This window comes from Mustela erminea, chromosome 8 (genome assembly GCF_009829155.1).
Source record: "Mustela erminea isolate mMusErm1 chromosome 8, mMusErm1.Pri, whole genome shotgun sequence".
Classification (NCBI taxonomy): Eukaryota; Metazoa; Chordata; class Mammalia; order Carnivora; family Mustelidae; genus Mustela; species Mustela erminea.
In genome coordinates, this window is record NC_045621.1 from 1,264,478 (window position 1) to 1,283,740 (window position 19,263).

Genomic DNA, 19,263 nt, shown 5'->3' on the forward strand with positions numbered 1-19,263 from the left:
ACACAGAGAAGCACGCCTCACACAGCTACCTATACCCGCTTCCTCACTAACCAGGTAACACAGGGAGAAAGAAAACACCAGTGCTCTACGGAGAAGTGGTACTCTCTCACACACCGCTCCTAAGAGTGTGCATGCCCCTTAACCTTCCAGAATTACTTGGGCAATGCGAATTTCATCTGTTAGGAGTGGCCAAGTGGGGTAAACATCTGTACTGGGACTGGGATGGGGGGATCGCAGTGGCCCCAGCAGGCTCAGGAAGCCCAAGTGTGGTGAAAAGGGTGGCCTCGTGAAGGAGCAGCCTCGTGTAACAAGTTGGAGCCCAAGAGAGACGCAGAAGGAGTCACACAGAAGGCAGCCTGGCCCTGTGCTGCAGCCCTGGGTGTGTGCCAATGCGAGAGTCTGTCCTGAATCGTTGCCCCGAGCAAGATGGTAAAGATATTCCTGTGGAGTCGTGGCCTGGCCACACAGGGGAGGGACGGTGACAGCTGTAGGAAATCCATTACAGACAAAGACTCTGGCTAGATAAAAAAATATATTAGGATAATGGGAGTAGAACTAGATTTTCACTGGAGGAGAAGGGACTTACAAATACGAAATTTGGAATTAGAAGTACGTGTACGAGCTCAAGATTTTCAAAATGAAAGATACAGCGGTATAGGGAATAAAATCTGTAAATACACATATGTATTCCCTGGTTTTGGCGACTGAAAGGGACTCAGGAAAGCAAAAAGCCCCATGGCAATGACACTGCGCCTGGAGGTGAGACTGTAAATACCATCCTCAGGGGAAGGGGCGGGCTTCTTCAGAGCAAGAGACTCCTTCCAGAGCTGGGGCCAGGAACAGGCGAAGTGAAACCTTAATACCTTTTTGTGTCCTATAGTGAGGAAGTGCTCCTGGATGCTGGAGACAGGGCCATGGGACACAGACGTCTGCTTGAAAGGACTCACTTTAGTCAAATCTGATACAATCTGAATCTCAAAATAAATCATGAAAATAATAGATAATAATCATATGAAATAAATATCAAAGTATGATCTATACTAATATAAGTAAATGAATGAACTGAAAGCTTGAGGAATGAAATATTTACACGGTTTCAAAGGACCTCTTCAGAAAACAACTGCTAATCACCAAGGGAAAGGACATGAAGGTCACAGAGGAGACGCCTGACGGGGACCGGCACCTTAAGAGAAGACGATCCCGAACGGGCCACGTCAAAATGAAATGCAGTATGACAGAATAAAGAGAGAATATAGTATCACATTTCTGTGTTTTACCCAAAGATTCATGACCCGAGTCTAACGTAAATATATGTCCAGTTGGCCACAGTTTGTTTATAATGGCAAAAAATATATTGATAAACACAGGTGGGAGGTAAGACTATGATATATTATTAAATTATTACTAAGTAGTAAATACGTACCATTTACTTTCCTGTGAGAAAAAGAAAGAAGTGGCTATAGACATTGGGTAACGCCTTTTCTCAGCTCTTGATTTCTTTGCTAAAATATTTTTTTCTGGGTCTTTACTAATTTTCTCTTGGAATGGTGTTGCAAGGTATTTGATAAATACATTTAGGAACAAACTTGGAAGGAATTTCTGGGTGTGCTGGATTTAGATACACCCTTATCTCTCTCTCTGCCTTTGCCTCCATATCTCTCTTTTAATCTCTCTTTTCTTCTCTCTCTCTCATAGATCTCAGGAACAACTCCTTTTTAAAAAATATCTCCTAAGTAGGGAGACCAGGAATGATGTGACTGAAACTACTATTTTGATTGTTCATTTTTAGATATACCAACTCAAACCAAGTCTCTGTCAATAATACAGGCAATATTTTAGCTTCCGTTTTGAACTTTTTATTTCTCAATTTCTTCCCAGCCCAGACGTTGAGAAGGGATGTTATTTATTGGAGAGTCTCTCAGGGTCCTCAATAATCCTTGGAGGACACAGTGCAAAGGTTAGCCGTGGGCACTCCCGGTGGTGAAAATGCAGGTGGTATTTATTTCTTTTTTGTACTGGCCTTATTCACAGTTTTTTTTTTTGTTGTTGTTGTTGTTGTTGTTGTTTGTTTGTTTTTGCAATGAGTTTCATATTCTTAATGAGGAGGACAAAAACAGAATAGGACATAAAAGGATGATGCAAGAGTAAATGTAACACATTAATTTTGGAACCCAGATCCCCTAGGAACTCAGTGAACAAGATTTGGCCGCTGTTTCACATAATAAAAAGAAATATGCTCCCTTTTCAATTTCAATTCACACAACTGAAATTTTGAATTACATCTTGGTTTTTATTTTCTTTAAAAAAATTTTGTCTAATGCTCTAAAATATGGGTTTGTGGTAATATAGAGCTAAAAACCCAGCATTTCTCGGTGTATAAAAAAGATTTACTTATTTGTTTTAGAGAGACGTGCACGAAGGGGTCATGCGGGGGGAGGGGAGCAGAATCCGAAGCAGCCGCCCCTCAGGAACCTGAGATCACGACCTGAGCAAAAACCAAGACTGGGATGCTTAACCGACGGTGTCACCCAGGCACCCTGTTTGTGTGTTTTCATAATAATCAACAGTGAAATTCTTATTCTCACCATTTAAAAAAAATGTAGTTTTTTTTTTCCCTTGTCAAGGTTCTTTCAGTTTAAGTAAGAGGAACTTCAAACTGGCCTGAGCCAGAAAGATAATTTAGAAAATGTTTTAAAGGAGCCGAATCTCTACCCACGGCGATGGGTGCGAAGAGTCTGCGACTAGAAACCCGAGTCCTTCGGGCCGTGGGGCTCGCCGCTCCGTGGCAGGCCTGGCCGCGCGCCTCGTCGGGAAAACGCGGGTCTCGGCGCCCGTGCGCGTCTGCCCCGGAGCCGCCTCACCGACGGCCCGTGTCGCGTCTGCCCCGGAGCCGCCTCACCGACGGCCCGTGTGCGTCGGCCCCGGAGCCGCCTCACCGACGGCCCGTGTCGCGTCTGCCCCGGAGCCGCCTCACCGACGGCCCGTGTCGCGTCTGCCCCGGAGCCGCCTCACCGACGGCCCGTGTCGCGTCGGCCCCGGAGCCGCCTCACCGACGGCCCGTGTCGCGTCGGCCCCGGAGCCGCCTCACCGACGGCCCGTGGCGTGCGGCCCCGGAAACGGCGCAGCGCGGACAGCCTGCCCCGGTCTTCACTGCCCACAGCGCCCATCGCTTACTGACCGCTACTGAGGAGTAAGTGAAGTCGATCTAAGATTATTTACAGAAAAAGCCGTGAACACGGTCCTCGGACTGTTGTTACTCAATGACCTCACGCGCCCGGCCGCTGCGGTAACAGGGAAGACCGGACGGGCCGCCCTGACCACGTCCGAAGAGGCCGCAGTCCGGTAGTGGTTCCGGCTCTCCCCACTCACCGGGTCGGAGGTGGGTCCGCTGGGGTCCAGGACTGCGGTCACGTCGCATTTACTGTGAGAGTCGACGAGGGCCGCTGCTCCCGCAGGTTAGCGTCCGCTCCTGCGGGTTAGCGTCCGCTCCCGCGGGTTAGCGTCCGCTCCCTCGGGTTGGCGTCCGCTCCCGCGGGTTAGCGTCCGCTCCCTCGGGTTAGCATCCGCTCCCTCGGGTTGGCGTCCGCTCCCGCGGGTTAGCGTCCGCTCCCTCGGGTTAGCATCCGCTCCCTCGGGTTGGCGTCCGCTCCCTCGGGTTAGCGTCCGCTCCCGCGGATTAGCGTCCGCTCCCTCGGGTTGGCGTCAGCTCCCGCAGGTTGGCGTCCGCTCCCTCGGGTTAGCGTCCGCTCCCGCAGGTTAGCGTCCGCTCCCGCAGGTTGGCGTCCGCTCCCGCGGGTTAGCGTCCGCTCCGGAAACCGCAGGCCGCGTCTTCTCCGGCGGGAAGAAAACTGCTTCAGTCAACAAGGCGGGGGCGGGGGGTCCCGGTACCGCCTCATTCTCCGGACCGTGAAGTGCGGTGGGAAGAACGGGCCGGGCGCGTGGACGCCGACTGCGTGGACGCTGAGCGCCTTCTCTGCGCTGACCCTGCTCTGCTCCCGCCGCTGCGGCCGAGCCTCTGCCCGTCTGACCGCACGAGCGCCTTCGGCTGTGATCTGCGGGGCGTCGCGGGCGTGGAGCGGGCCGTCGGGTCGGGGAGGGTCTGCTTGTCCGACTGCAGGCCCCGCAGCGCACCGCGGCCCTTCCCCTCCGCCGGCCTCACAAGCCGCTGTCCCTTGACCGTCTATGCTCAGCCCCGGACTGAGCCCTCGCAGCCTCCGTCCCGGGCGTCTCGGATACACGTCGAGGCCCCCGCGCTTTGGGGACGCGCCTTCCCGGTGCTCCGCCCGCGCGGGGAGGCCGCTGGCGGTGTCTCCCGCACGCCCCGCGCGCAGTTCTGGGCTCCGATGGGCACGTGCCCGTGGCGGCGGGTCGCGTGTCTGAAGGCGGGGCGGGACCCGCGCGCACGGGGAGGGCACAGCCCGCGGGGTGTCGGGGGGAGTCCAGGGAAGGTGGGGGGGAGGCGCGGGGGGGGCGTGGTTTCGCTTCCGTCCCGGCGCCGGTCGGGAAAGGCCTCCGCTGCCCGGGCCGGTTCTCCCGCGTCGCCCGCGGCTCCTCGGCCCCTCCGCCCGCGCCCGCCCGCGCCCGGAAGCCCGTCAGCGCCCGCAGCCCGTCCCGGAGCGGGGGTCCCGCGCCGCCACGAGCGCTCCCGCCGGCCGACAGGGGGCGCCCCGCGTCCCGCCGGCCCCGCCCGAGGCCCGCGCAGGCAGCCCCGCCGCGCCAGTGAGCGCTCCGGCCGCGCGGGAGGCGGCGGGGCGGGCAGCGCGGGAGGCGGGCGGGCCGCGGCCGGGGGTGCGGAGTCCGCGCCGACGTCCGGCAACTTTCCGAGCGGGGGCGGAGCCGGCGGGCCCCGAGGACGCGCAGCGCGGCCGACTGCGGCGGCGCGGGAGGTAAGGAGCGGCCGCGCGGTGCCGGGCCTCGGCGGGCGGGAGCCCAGTCCGGCCGGGGCGCGCGGGAAGGGCGCCGGGCAGGGGGCGCGGGGCGCCGGCGGGCAGGTTGCAGGGGAGGGCGGCGCGAGCGCGGGGTCGTCCTCCCGCCCCGAGGCGGCGAAGACCTGTTGACGGCGGTGGCGCGGCTGCCGGGAGGACGCGGAGCCCGGCGAGGGCGGGACGGGCCGGCGCGCGGCTCCGGACCCTCTCCCCGGCCCTTTGTGGTAACTTGGGGCGCGTGTCCGGCCTGGGGGCCGGGGCGGGGGACGGGGGGACCGGCGCCGCCAAGGGGGCGCGGGCGCGACGGGACTGACCCGCAAGTCGTCGCCGGGTCCCAGCGACACGACCCCGGAGCGAAACTTGGCGCGGCCCGACCCCCGCTTTGTTGGCGCCGGCGGAGTGGGCGTGGGGGCGGTGGGGGCGGGGAGGGCGGCGGTCCCGGGCCGCCTCGGGGGTCCTCAAAGCCAGGGCCGGGGGCCCAGTCCGGGGCGGCGCCCGCGCCCAGAGCCCCCGCTGCGTGGGTCCAGCGGTTCCCCGTGGGGACCCCGAGTCAGGGGCGCGGCGCGGCGGGGCGAGGGGCCTCGGGCTCTGGGTCAGCCGCCGGGCTCGCTGCCGGGTCCACTCCCCGCGGGCCGGCTCGGCGCCCGGAGCGGAACCCGGGGCGGCCCGGTGTGCCTGTGGTCCCGGAGGCCCGCGCCGGTTCCCCGTGTGCGGGGAGGGGGCTCGGGGCCGGCTGTCCCGGAGCGCGTGGACGACGTGGCGGGTCCCGGAGGTGGCGCGTCCCGAGCAGGAAGCCGGACGCGGTGCGGGTGGAGCAGGGACGCGGACGCGGCTGTGGGACTTGCGGGCGCGCTTAGTGTGCGGGACGCCCGCGCGGTGCTCCTCCCGCGTCCCCGCAGTGTTCCCGGCGGGACTCGCTCTACTTTCGGGCACTCCGCGTGCGCCCGCGGTGTGCAGGTCGCTGGACCGCGGCGCCGTCCCCCGGAGCCCTGCGTGCGTCCCCTCCGGGCCCGCTGCTGCGGGGAGACGCCGCGTCCGCGCGCGCGAGAAAGTTCTGGGCGTGGGTGTCCCGCTGCCTTCCGAGCGCGCGCCCCGGTGCTGAGGGAGGCGCGGACGGCAGGGCGCGTGCGGGGTGGGGAGGTCCGGACTCGCGGGTCGCCCCTTCCCCGCCGGCCGTGCCCCTTCCCCCGCACGAGCCCGCGGCCCGGCCAGAAAACCCGGCGTCGGGCCGGCGCCGGCGACTCCCCGCCCAGCTGCGAGCGCGCGCGGCCGAGGTACCCCCGGCGCGGGACCGAAGGCCTCCCTGAGCCGTGCCGGAGCGTGTTCGGTCCTCACGGCCGACGCGGACCGGAGAGCGGCCTGGCCGGCACCGGAGCGGGCCCGGCGCCGCGGCGGGCATGGGGGAGGCGGGGAGCGTGCGGGGCGGCGGGGAAGGAGCTGCTGGTACGCGGGTTTGAGCCGGGGTTTCGTGTGCGGGTGACTCGGCTCAGCCCTCTGGGCACAGGGGACAAACCGAGCCCAGGGGCCGGGGGGGCCAGGGGCGCTGGGGTCGGACCCTCCGCCCGCGGTGCAGTGCGGTGGCCCGGCCTGACGCCGCCGGTGCGGGTCCCTCGTGTTCAGGTTCGCATTTTGCTGCGGTCGGTCCCCTCAGCCTGGGCTCGGCCTGCTGCGCTTCAGTCCCCTGACCTTGACCTTCCCCGTTTTGGCGGCGCTGGGACTGCGGGACTGGGGCGTGGAGCGGACGCTCCGCCACCCGCATGGAGCGCTCCGGCGAGGCGTTCTGGGTGGCTCCGGTTCTCCGGTTCGGGTCGTGCCCTCGGACGGGAAAACGTCACAAGTGGCCCTTTCCGCTGCGAGAGGAGAACTTGGGGTGATCTCACTCTTTCCCACAGTGCTGGCCCAGTTCTGAAGGGCTGCTGCGTCCAGGTTCCGGATGAGGCAGAACTCGGAGCCTTATCTGCGACTCAGACGCTGCTTGTGTGTCCCCGTCCTTCCTTCCGTCCGTCCCTTCTGTCTTTCCTTCCGTCCTCTCCGGGGAGGTCGGTTTGCTCTTGTGAGTTCGGAGGCTGGACGGTCCAGTGCGCTAATGCGGGCTTCTTTCCCCTGGGTTGATGAGTTGGACACCGTGAGAATCAGGTGTCAGGCCGCCCTCTGAGACTGACTTCGTGAGTCACCCTTGGCAAAGTGTTTTCCCTGTGATTTCAGTTTTTCCACTTGCAAAGAAACTTTTCTTTCCATAATTACAAGTTTACTGTGAGCATTGAGAGGTGAAGTTAGGTTAATAGGTTTTTAGAAATTGAAAGGTCATAGAGTTTATTATTCGGTTGATTCAATTGAGATTATGGGGTAAAATAGTAATATTTATATCTAGTATACACGTGTTACAGTGATGTATCTGTTTAATGTGAAACAGTGACTACCTTTGCATTTGAATCATAGCTTTCATCAAATTTTAATCTTTGATTGTATTGGGTGAGATTTTGCTATGGTTAAAGCTGAGTCATTCTTTCAGAAAAATACAATCAGCAAATTAATATGTTTTTCTTTTGGTTTATATTTATAGTTAGGACCAGTTATATTTTAAGTCCAGCTCAATTTTGCCTTTATGAGAAGTTACCAGATATATTTGCAGAATTTGGCTTCCTTCTCGGAAATAACACTTGAGGGACTAAAATTACATTTACGGTGTACAAACAAACTTTCTTTTCCCAAAGGCCACAACAGTTTCCTTTTAAGAGTTTAGAAGGTAGATTTAGGAGCCTTTCAAGAAATGATTCAACCACTGTTTGTTGCATATCTTTTATGTCCAAGGCAACAGCAAGCTTGAATTCAAATCCTAGCTCTGAGCTTCTTAGCATTGGAATCTTGTTTGTGTTATTTTACTTTTTACCAACATTTAATTTATTGTCTGTTTGGTGTCTGTAACATATGAACTTGTTTCACACATGGTAATTGTGAATATTTCATTTTTAGTTTGACATGTCAATTAGCAAAACGAACCACCTATTTTTATAGCTTAATGTACTGTATTATATGCATGGGTGTTTATTTTTCAGGTGAACAGGTCAATATACTAGAAAAAGAAAATAGTAAGCATGGATAAATTGTTTAATAAAGGGGCGCCTGGGTGGCTCAGTGAGTTAAAGCCTCTGCCTTCAGCTTAGGTCATAATCCCAGGGTGCTGGGATAGAGCCCCACGTTGGGCTCTCTGCTCAGTGAGGAGCCTGCTTCCTCCTCTCTCTCTGTCTGCCTCTCTGCCTGCTTGTGATCTCTCTCTCTGTCAAATAAATAAAATCTTTAAAAAAATTGCTTAATAAAATCTTTGGCAAAATACTTCATCATAACTTTTTTCTATTTGAAAAAAATTCTTTAAGATCTTATTTATTTTATTTGAGAGAGAGCATAGGCAGGTGAGCATACATGGGGGCGGGCAGAGCGAGAGGGAGAGAATCTTAATCAGACTCCCTGCTGAGCATGGAACTCATTCACAACCCTGAGATCATGACCTGAGACCAGACCAAGAATCTTAATACTTAACTGACTGAATCATGTAGGTGACCTGTTAGACTATCTTATTAATGGTGAATGTATAAAAAAAAGTAGTATATGGGTTATAAGAGTACAATTTATGGTTATAGTAACAAAATGGGCCCTTTTTTTTAAAATAAAAGGACAAGTGAACTTTCAAGGATATATTAGGATAGTAAATTTAATGTAAAATATTCAATTTTTCTTTTGATTTTAAGTTAAAAATCTTAAAATCTTTAATCTCCATTGCTGAATATTAGATAGTTTTTATTTAAATTTCACGTAGCAGAGCAGTTTGTGATTCATTCTATAAAATCGTAGTTTTCTAAAACCTCTAAAAGACAAAAACATGTTATTTTATTTGAGTACAATGAATTCAGAAGTAGTTACTTCAGCAGTCAGCTGTGTGGTTACCTGAGCCCTGTCCTAACTGTCAGAGGCTGGTGGGTCTAATAGCGCTTGACTTAGCACATTTAGAGATCAAGAAACTTAAACTTGTTCCTATGGGAGCTTAAATATGTTCACATTGAAGAGGAAAAATGGTATAAATTTTGAGCAAAGAAATCTCTGCTTTCAAGCAGTGGAGGTATGAAATTGGAATCAGGCCTTTAATTTAAAGATAATGGCTAAAAGTCATTGTGTAAAACTGTTTTTAAAGACTCTGTTATTTGCTAGTCTTGTATATGGTTTATGCTAAGAAAATATTTTCAGCCACTCTGTGATACCTACAGTTTATGATTATTTTCACCAGAAGACAGTTAATTGACACAATATCGCACAAAAGTATAAATGCCAATTTTCTGCTCTCACTGTAATGGTATAGTTATGGTGAATTTGGAATTCATTTCATCTTTCGATATTTAAGGATAGTGTTGGAAAGGCAGGTTACATAGTAGGAATGAATGAGTTAATATAACAATTGTGCTTCAAAGATTTAATATGACTTTTTAAAGGAGTTCTGAATAACACTGTATTTTAGAGGGTATATCTAAGAAAGCATATCTAGATAATAATAGCTGTTTTTACTTCATATTTGTTTTTGCTATTAATATTATATAAATATATCTGCATATTGGTTTTATCATGTACCTTCTGAAGAGGAAGTTTAGAATATATCCTAGAAACTTCCAAGACTTAGGTGACTAATGCCTCTTTCTCTCTGTATATATAGATTTATGTCTATATAGTATTTATATCTCTATAAAGTATTTATATGTACATATAATTTTGACATGTATGTTCTTTGATGTTTCTCTATTATGTTAGTTATACTTTTATGGGAAACATATTCAGTTAATTGATATTTCTACGCCAATTTTAACCATCAATTTAAAATCCTTTTTAGATAACTGTTGCTAGAGATTCTTGAGGGCCCCCCCCACCCCCAGAAGGACCATTCAGGCTTTTATTTATGCCTGTAAATGTAGAGAAAAATAGTGGCAAAGATCTGCTACCCACAGTCCCTCGGTCTTGGGTAATGGCTCTGATGGTGATGGAATCGTGGAGGCCTGTCTGCTCTCCGGAAGGAGAACACAGGCAGATGTGTGGCTGAGGTGAATTCACTGCTCGGAAGGTACCTCTGCTTGGTGTGTTTATAAGGTACGGTGAAGTGAGAATTGGGTATACAGGTAGTGTTTTCCTGGGATTTTATAGCTTTTTCTTTCAGGATTACCAGATACTACATTTGACTTGTTTCCTGAAACTTGGACCCCAAGTCCTCTAAGAATTTCAGGGAACTTCGTGAGCTGCGCCAGAGCGCCCAGCAGAGAGCAGGTGGAATGACTGGTGCGGTCCTTAATCCACTGCCCCCGGAGATGGTGACCGGGAGATGGTGACCGGGAGATGATGACCGTTCTTTAGCTGGCTGGAAGCAGCCTGTTGGGAGCTTTGATAGAAGAAACTACAGAGCATAAGTAACGGGCTAACTGAATCATTAAGGATTTGGCTAACATTGACACATGTTATATATGATTTCATGAGATGATAACTAAGCTCTGTTTCTCAGTTTGTAAATGAGGTAATACTGATCTCACACAGCGCTTTAGCTGAAAAGCAAACAGAACCATCTCTGCTGTGGTAGCAAATCTCCAAGTTTGAAGTAATTAAAATTTGCTACAAGAGAATGAACTTGATTTTAGCCTCTCAATTTCTCTCATAACTGTTTACAACCATTAAGAGAGCCCTATATTTTAAAGTAAAATTTTAATAACAAATAGGTTAATTTACTCAGATTTCCACTTGTGTGAGTTAAAACATAGTGTGGTAAGTACTGAAAAGAGTTTTATTTAGGAAGAGAACTTAGTGACATCTTTTTAAAAGGTCAACATGAATGTTATTATCTGTAATCTATTTCATTTTTGTTTGTCTTTGTGCAACTCCCTGGTAAATACTCCCTAGTAAATTTGGTCGATGGTGGAACTCTCCAGGTACCTCCTCGAGGATGTGCACTATTACAACCATAAACATGTCCTCCGACATAAATAGTGATCATTGTTGGTAACGAAAATACAAAATTTGGCTTATTGTAAAGAACAGTTATATAACTGAATTAATTCCTAAGATTTAACTCTATGCTGTATTTAGTAATTGATTATAATTACTCAGAGGACACTGCTTTTGAAGTGAAGGCTAGCAAAACACAGTGAGGAGAATTGTTAAGGAGTCATATTTGAATAAATGAGTTGTATTTGAAATTATCTAATTACATCTGAAATGGTAAAAGTCTGTTTCAGATCTATAAACTAGCACTTCTTTATGGGAGTAGATACTGTTTTGAAATTTTGTGAATTGTTATTTCTGTCTTAATGCCTCATTTCGGCTCATGGATAGGAGAATGGCTTAAACCACTAAGTTTAAAACAACTGAATTGTCTTAAGCGTCATTGCTTAGATTAAGTGGACTAGGAAATTTATGATCGACTTGGAAAAAGGAAATTTCCTAGAGTGGTGCAGAGAAGGCTTTAAAGAACAGTTTTGTGACATGATATAATGAATATTTCTTTGAGACTTCCTTATTCAGTGAGATACTGATTTTCTTCTAGGTTTTCATAAAAATTTGCAACCTTTTTATATAAGCCCCTCTTCTCATTCTGGAAAATGTAACTGTTTAAATTATGAGTTGACAAGTAAGGAGATTCTGATATGACCCATTTGCATTTTTAAAAGATTTTATTTGAGAGAGAGAGAGAGAGAGAGAGCGAGTGGTGGAAGGGGCAGAGGCAGAGGGAGAAGCAGTCTTCCTGCAGGGAGCCGCATGTGAGACTCAGAGTGGGACTCGACTCCACGACCGTGGAATCATAACCTGAGTTGAAGGCAGACCTTAACTGACTGAGCCACCCAGGCACCCCAATCCAGTTGAATTTAATAAATATTTATTGAACACCACTTTTCAAAATTTTTTGTAGTTCTCTCCTAATTTTTAGTGGTAAATGACAGTGATGTATCTCAAACTAACTTTAATAGGTCTATAGAGAACTTGTTATTTCCCTAAATTCTGTGCTACACTGGAGAGGATGGAGTAGGGGTGGAGTTCTTCATCAGCATTAGGCACACCACTGTCCGGTAACAAAGTGTGGTGATAACTGTTGGCAGAGGATGAAGATGGGACAGGCAGTTCAAGACAGACCAGATGCTGGGGCGCCTGGGTAGCTCAGTGGGTTAAGCCTCTGCCTTCAGCTCAGGTCGTGATCTCAGGGTCCTGGGATCGAGCCCCGCATCAGGCTCTCTGCTCAGCAGGGAGCCTGCTTCCCTCTCTCTCTCTGCCTGCTTCTCTGCCTACTGTGATCTCTCTCTGTCAAATAAATAAATAAAAATCTTAAAAAAAAAAAAAATAAAGACAGACCAGATGCCAAAGGCAGGAGATGTAGGACCAACTTGGGGAGTTTGGAACTGTAGAGATGTTCCTCCTTTCTGGCTTCATGTTGACAATCTTTTTTTTTTTTTTTTTAAAGATTTTTATTTATTTGACAGAGACAGATCACAATTAGGCAGAGAGGCAGACAGAGAGAGAGGAGGAAACAGGCTCCCTGCTGAGCAGAGAGCCCAATGCGGGGCTCGATCCCAGGACCCTGAGATCATGACCTGAGCCGAAGGCAGCGGCTTAACCCACTGAGCCACCCAGGCGCCCTCATGTTGACAATCTTAATCATTAGTAACTACATTTAGAAGTTTAAGAACTTTAACTGGATGACTTATCTTAAAAAACTGCTATCTCATTTTTATTTCTTTCCCCATCTCTCCAGATCTCACTAACGTGTAATTGGAGTCACAGAGAACTGAGCTCTCCTTTTCGCATGCCACGTTGTCGTGCACTTGGATGGGAGACAATGACATCATTGCTCTCGTGAACACCTGACTTCCTCTCACACACGCGTGTGCACACAGACACACATCTTAACAGTACCTGTAGCTTTCCAGAAGTTGCAGCCATTTATCATCATGTCTGATTGCTGTGGCTGCACATATATTGGGATGTTTTTATGCTTATGACTAGTTTGAAATTGCGATAATAATTACATCTGCTTTTAGGGACTCTTTTTTCATATGTAGGTGTGTTTATAGGCTTGCAGCTATGTCTTCAGTTGTTTCAATGGAATTTTACGTCTGTTTCTTTTACATAATTTCTATTTTATGCATTTAAAAGCACTTTTTGAGAAAGGGGTCATAGACTTTACTAGACCGCCAAGCACAAAACAGATTAAGAACTCCTGGACATTTATACTGATTTTTTCAGAGGTGCCATTTCGCTTTGCTGTCTTTTTTTTTTTTTTTTTTAAAGATTTTATTTATTTATTTGACAGAGATCACAAGTAAGCAGAGAGAGGTGGTGGAAGCAGGCTCCCTGCTGAGCAGAGAGCCCGATGTGGGGCTTGATCCTAGGACCCTGGGATCATGACCTGAGCCGAAGGCAGAGGCTTAACCCACTGAGCCACCCAGGCACCCGGTTTTGCTGTCATTTAATGAAGTTAAAAGAAATTAAAGTTATTTAACTCAATTTTATGTTATACAGAGATATCCCAAATATTTTTGAAAGTAAATCTAATAAATAATGCTTATTTTGTAGATTATTTGCTTTATTTACGAAACTTGTGCAGTTTTTGGTTATCTTGCTTAGTGACAGTTCAGCCTAAAAGTATTTATATTTCATTTCAGAACATGTAAATTTAAAAAGCAGATTTATCTTTTTCACTTTATAGCATTAACTATATTTGGAATGGTTATGATTGAGCTGGGAATTTTGTCTTGTGGTGCTGGTTTATTTTTCACATATAAATGTTTTGTCTCCTCCACTACATTGTTAAGTTCCAGGAGAGAATAGGTTAGTTTTACAAGAGAGAATAAATATATGGGCCTCATGGGTAGCTCAGTCAGTTAAGCAGCTGCCTTAGGCCCAAGTCATGATCCCTGGGGTCCTGAGATCTAGGCCAGCGTCAAGCTCCCTGGCCATCAGGGAGTCGGCTTCTCCCTCCCCCTCTGACATGCCCCTTGCTTGTACGCTCTGGCTCTTTCTATTTCTCTGTCAAATAAATAAATAAATAAAATCTTTAAAAAAAGAGGAAGAGAGAACAGATATGTTGAACAGTTATTTGTATCTTCTACTTGGTAGGAACTATGCCAGTATTACTAGTTTCCTTTGAATACTAAGGAAAAAAATAATTTTATGTATATATAGAAGTGATTTTTTTTTTTCTATGCATCGGTCACTGAGTTACTTAACATTAAGTATTTGGTCATATGATGTGTATTATTCATGACTACTTTTGGTGAAAAATTTAAATGTATGCCAGTGATTTTTGGAAGATACAAGTGTAGACTACATAAAAGTATAACAAATTCCTGCATTATGAAAGGGAACTATAGTGGAAGCATATGTGATGAATTTATTGCACTATATTTCCTTTCTTCTTGCTTGGCTTGACATTTCTCTTGAGATACCTCCATTTATGAAATTAGTCTCTTTATTGATATTTATTTGAACCTGATGATTCAATTTTTGGAAATAAATGACAAAAATAATACTTTTAAACTTATTAATTAGATAATTGCTGTATAGAGCTTACATTCATATGTCCAATTTTGGTAGGTCTGGATCACCTTAAAACTTCAAGGGGCGGATGCAATATAATTTTTTGTATTTGAAAACTGACTAACTTCCAGGTCACAAGGAGAGTTGACTGTCTTTCAGTCTGTTTCTTGTTTTTGGCTTCACTTTGTGTCTTCTCTAATGGTAAGCATGAAATTATCACTTCTTTATGGCGCTCCCCCACGTTGGGATCTTCAGCTTCCTGGGAGTGACAATGATTCGTTGAAGCCAGGTGTGATCCTTTACCTGAAGTTAATTCTCCTTTCCATTTCCTGCACATTGATTCATGAGCGTATTTTCACTTCAGAGAGTCCTGTCCCTTTCCATGTTGTGGCAGACACTATTGATTGGTCACTCAGATAATTTACTTATTCCATTTTGTTCATAGAACTCTGGTGTTAATTCACATGTCCACTCTACCTCACATGACTCCGGGAAAGGAAGTTCATTCCTAAAAAAGTGAAATTTCAGTCAGCCTAAGTTAATAATCATGGTGCTTCTGTTCTCTTTGTTAGTGATTCATTATTGAGGGGACCTGTTCCTTCCCGCAGTCATCCTCAGTTACATGAAGCAATAGGACAGGAGAGCTGTGTCTTTACACTTAGCAAAGGGACTTGGATGAGAAGGCATGTGCCAGCTCTTGATATGGGTTCTTTCCGGAATAGGCGTTTTGAAATTGCTACAGGAGGTCATCCTTTGCCCACTAGGCCATCTAGCTTGAGGGCAAAACAAATACATTAATGATAGCAGAGAAAAATGTAAAGAATGTAGGTGTTTGAGGCCATTATTAGGTCCGTAAATCAACCTTCCGTAATTCTGGACTTACTACTGTGTGCAATAATGAAGTTCTTATTTTTTCAAATGAATTTGAACTAAACTTGTCAGTTACTTAAATGAGAAAGTATCTTAATTAGAACAGTTATTAAGTGGTATCTTAATATGAAATAATTTAGAAGTAATAATTTAGGTTATTAAAATGTGCAGACCACTTGAATTTTGTAAACATTGGATATGATTATTGCTATTACTGTATAAAAATATTTTATTACTTAAATCACAAATGTTATTATTCATCTTAAGCATATTCTGAGATAAGCAAATTCTACATATATCTCAGAAATACGTTATTCAACAAAATAAATTTGAAATAGAAACTTAAAACCCAGTCATGTCATAACATGACACCATTTTGATTGGTGGCTTTAGTGTATTGGAAACATTAAATGTACATTAAAAATCAATGAAAGAATCTCACACCTCATCTAAATAATTTAAGCTTGAAGTCCTGTTAGAACTAACATAAGTATTTAAATATAAAAAAATAAAGCGGGTAGGGGTAGAATTAAAGAAAATTAAAGAAGAATGAAGCACAGATCCATTCACAGAGGTTATACAAAATGCAGACATACAATACACTTTTAAGTAGGAACTAGTTTTGTAAAACTGTAGTTCACTGACACCATTAGCAATTTAATTATTTTCTGCCACCTTCTTCTTGAGTTAGTTTTCTTTTTTTTTTTTTTTATGATTTAACATTATGCATGTTGGTTTTTGTAATATGCTGTATCAAGGTATGGAGATCTGAGTCTTTGCCCTTTTGTTTTAAAGATGGTAGGAATTCTCCAAAGCTGAGAATTGATAAAAGCGGTAGTGTAATATATTTTAGAGCACTGATGCTGCCCTTAGCGAAAATGATTGTTAACCAGTGGTTTAAGCAAGCAAAACCAGGAATAATCTGTCAAAGAATAAGTAAGTGTCACAGTGGGCAGCTTAGTTGGGGTGAGGGGGTGTGAGAAACAGGAAGCTAAAGGTTGTGCGGGCAGAGCAGGTGAAGCAGAGCAGCCGGTGAAGCCGCAGGTGGAAATCCTTCATTCGTCGAGAGCCTGCATCAGAGCAGTGGCAGCCGGGTCATTGGTTCAAGAAAGAACAGGCTGTTGTCTAGAATGCTCTCCGTGTGGATGTTGGAAGCTTGGAGAAGGCGTTGGGTTGGGGAGGGAGGAACGTAGTCAGTAACTTGAATGCGGAAGGAATAGAAGACAGACCTCAAGACAGACCTCAGAAGAGTGGTTGCTGATGGAGAGGTCAACATTACTGTAATCCAGATGTGCATATTAGTTTTTTGCATAAAAATGCAGTGAACATGCCTGAGATGCTTCCTGTATGAGATCATGGCCTTCTTTCAAAGCGAGGCCAGAGAGACCCCATCCTACAAAGTGCTGCAATTCTTAGAGGACTTTTGTTCTTGCAGAGGTAGTTGAGGACTTGTCCTGGGGGCATCCCTTTGCCCTTCGGGAATAGGAGGCCTCTGACTTTTTCCTGGCTTAAAAGGGAACCACATTTTTATGTCTTTGAATGTGAATGAATTATTCTTGGTATGGCAATGAATATAAAGGGACTCTGCTTATTTCCTTTGGGAATTTTTGTAGAAAATGCAGCTTGGTTTACAGCAGATATTAATTGAGGAAGTGGGTAAGTGTCCAGATAATTCATGTTCCAACTTCCGTTTGTGAGTCAACCAGAGACCTGAAAACAGGCTTCCACCCCTTAAATCGTCTCTGTCTAATTGGGTCTTTGTGGAACCGGCACTCTTTTCTTAACCCCATTGTAACTATGAATCCACACCAAAAGTGAATTTTTTGAATAGGAGAGAAACGATAACAATACCACAGGGCTCTGGGTGTGCTGCCTCACAATACGGCACCTTGAACTATCTCCTATTTCGAGGGGAAGGAATTTGAGATCCTGGCATTGGGGGGGTGCTTTCTGACCTTCCTCTGAAGCAGGTATCTCTGTATCCTGGGAGGAAGGGACATCCTGATCTCTGAAAGCACAGGGACCTGGGGAGGAATCTGACTGATCTGGCTAAGTTCCCCAGGTTACGCTGTATATACTAAGCTCGTAATCTTTCTTCTATCGTGTCTTTCCAAGACTGTAACCCTTCTTCAAACCTAGCATGAAAACGGTCAAGTTGAACCATTTCTTCAGGTCTTCCTTTCCTTAAGAAGGCCCCGTGTCATGTTAGCTAGGTATATATATTTTTCTCTTGTAAATCTCTCTTTTGCTACGGAGTCCCAGTCAAGAGCTAAGAGAGGTAAAGGAAAAAGATACTTGTTCTCCTCTACAAATAGCATTTATAGAGTGTTTACTATTAAACATTGTGCTATGTTTTTTTGTTTTTGTTTTTGTTTTTTTATAATTTATAAATGTTTATGAAACTTGTCTTAGGTTCCACAATTTAGACCAGGGAAGATAGTTGGAGAGGAAATGTTTTAGTTACTATACTAGCTGAGGGAGTGTGCCGTTGACATCAGCAGTCATCCTGGAGGATTAGGTCAGCCTGGGTAGATCTTTTTACTAGTACGAGTAGAATACCTTTAAATAACCTGACTGTCTACACACCTGGTTGATGCTTGATTCCCCTGTTTTTTTCTGGCTTGATGAGCTGCTCCTCTCCACTCTATGATGTGGCAACTTGGAACTCCTGTGATAAGATATTTGTTCATTTTATCCTACTGAGTTAAAGCATAAAAATTAACCCATTGACTAAATTGTGTCTGCATATTGCTTTGGCTTTTGCTTGATTTGATTTGTCTGGAGGGTTAACATATTGAGTGAGAAAATCTGACAGTTTCTTAATCCCTTTTTCTTCTGGTTTTGTCAAAATGATAAGGTTTGAGTAAATAAAGCATAAGATGTAAAATCATTAATATTAATAGTTTCTAATAGCACCACAAATACTTTTCACTTAGGTATTTGGCAACATTTTCCTTCACTGAGAGGAAGGACTAGACAACCTCAAAGAACTTTTCAGTCCTTCAGGTAGTCTAAGTTTTATTTATTTATTTATCTATCTATTGATTGACTGATTGCTCCCTGCGGAGCAGAGAGCCCGATATGGGGCTCGATCCCAGGACCCTGAGATCATGACCTGAGCCGAAGGCAGAGGCTTATTAACCCACTGAGCCCCCCCGGCACCCCTAAGTTTTATTTTTAAATAATTACATTTTTTTTTATTTTTTTGAGGATTTTATTTATTTATTTTAGAGAGAGAATGCAGGCCCACGAGTAGGGGGAGGAGCAGAGAGAGAGAGAGAATCTTAAGCAGACTCCCCACTGAGTGAGGAGCCTGATGTGGGGCACCATTTAAGGACCCGGGGATCATGACCTGAGCCGAAACCAAGAATTGGGTGCTTAACTGAGCCACCCAGCACCCCCAAAATTTCTTAATCAAAATACCATATTCAGAGTTTTCCTATTTTAATATTTGATTTTTTTTTTCAAATTTTTTGACATAAACTGTTAGATATTTGACCTGTCATGGTATTTTATAACTTGGGTATTATTACAAGGTTCTCTTGAATGCTTGGAATCACACACAGGAACTTTGACATATACATGTTAGGGGAAAGACATCTGTGTAGGAGGCAGTGAGAGTGGAGAGAGTGTTTCAAGCACGTAGGAAATCGTAGACAAGGAGTCAGTGATAGTTTAGCTATGGAACTAGAAGCCTTGAAATACAGCTAGAGAACAGAGTGGAAGGGAAAGACAGACTAGAATTGCTGGGGGTGAAGCAAGGGAGTCAGAGATCAGATCTTGGGGGCTTTCTAATTCAAACTTTGTGTATAATTCAAAGAACAATGAAAAATCCTGGAAGATTCTAACAGTGTGGTGACAAGATGTTATCTTCATTTTATGTCTGAATAGATGGTCTGCCAGTAAGCCTAGGCAA

The 19,263-nt window shown here is 46.6% G+C and overlaps 2 protein-coding genes across 6 annotated transcripts in view; one reads left to right on the top strand and one right to left on the bottom strand.

Moving 5' to 3' along the window:
- Positions 1 to 4,186: 4,186 nt before the first annotated feature.
- LOC116596868 (basic proline-rich protein-like) lies at positions 4,187 to 10,931 on the bottom strand. The gene is made up of 4 exons (XM_032354045.1): positions 10,844 to 10,931; positions 6,612 to 6,775; positions 5,240 to 6,557; positions 4,187 to 5,172 (listed from the first exon to the last, which is right to left on the bottom strand). Exons 1-4 carry the CDS (start codon positions 10,929 to 10,931, stop codon positions 4,187 to 4,189), a joined length of 2,556 nt encoding a protein of 851 aa, XP_032209936.1.
- GULP1 (GULP PTB domain containing engulfment adaptor 1) overlaps positions 4,684 to 19,263 on the top strand; it is a 254,676-nt gene continuing 240,096 nt past the window's right edge. For 2 of the 5 annotated variants that reach the window (XM_032354123.1, XM_032354130.1), the window contains exon 1: positions 4,685 to 4,886. The gene's annotated coding sequence lies outside the window, so the exon portion shown is untranslated. Of the gene's footprint in view, positions 4,887 to 5,065; positions 5,150 to 19,263 lie in introns of those variants that run through there. The other 3 variants (XM_032354133.1, XM_032354126.1, XM_032354132.1) reach the window with 3 other exon arrangements.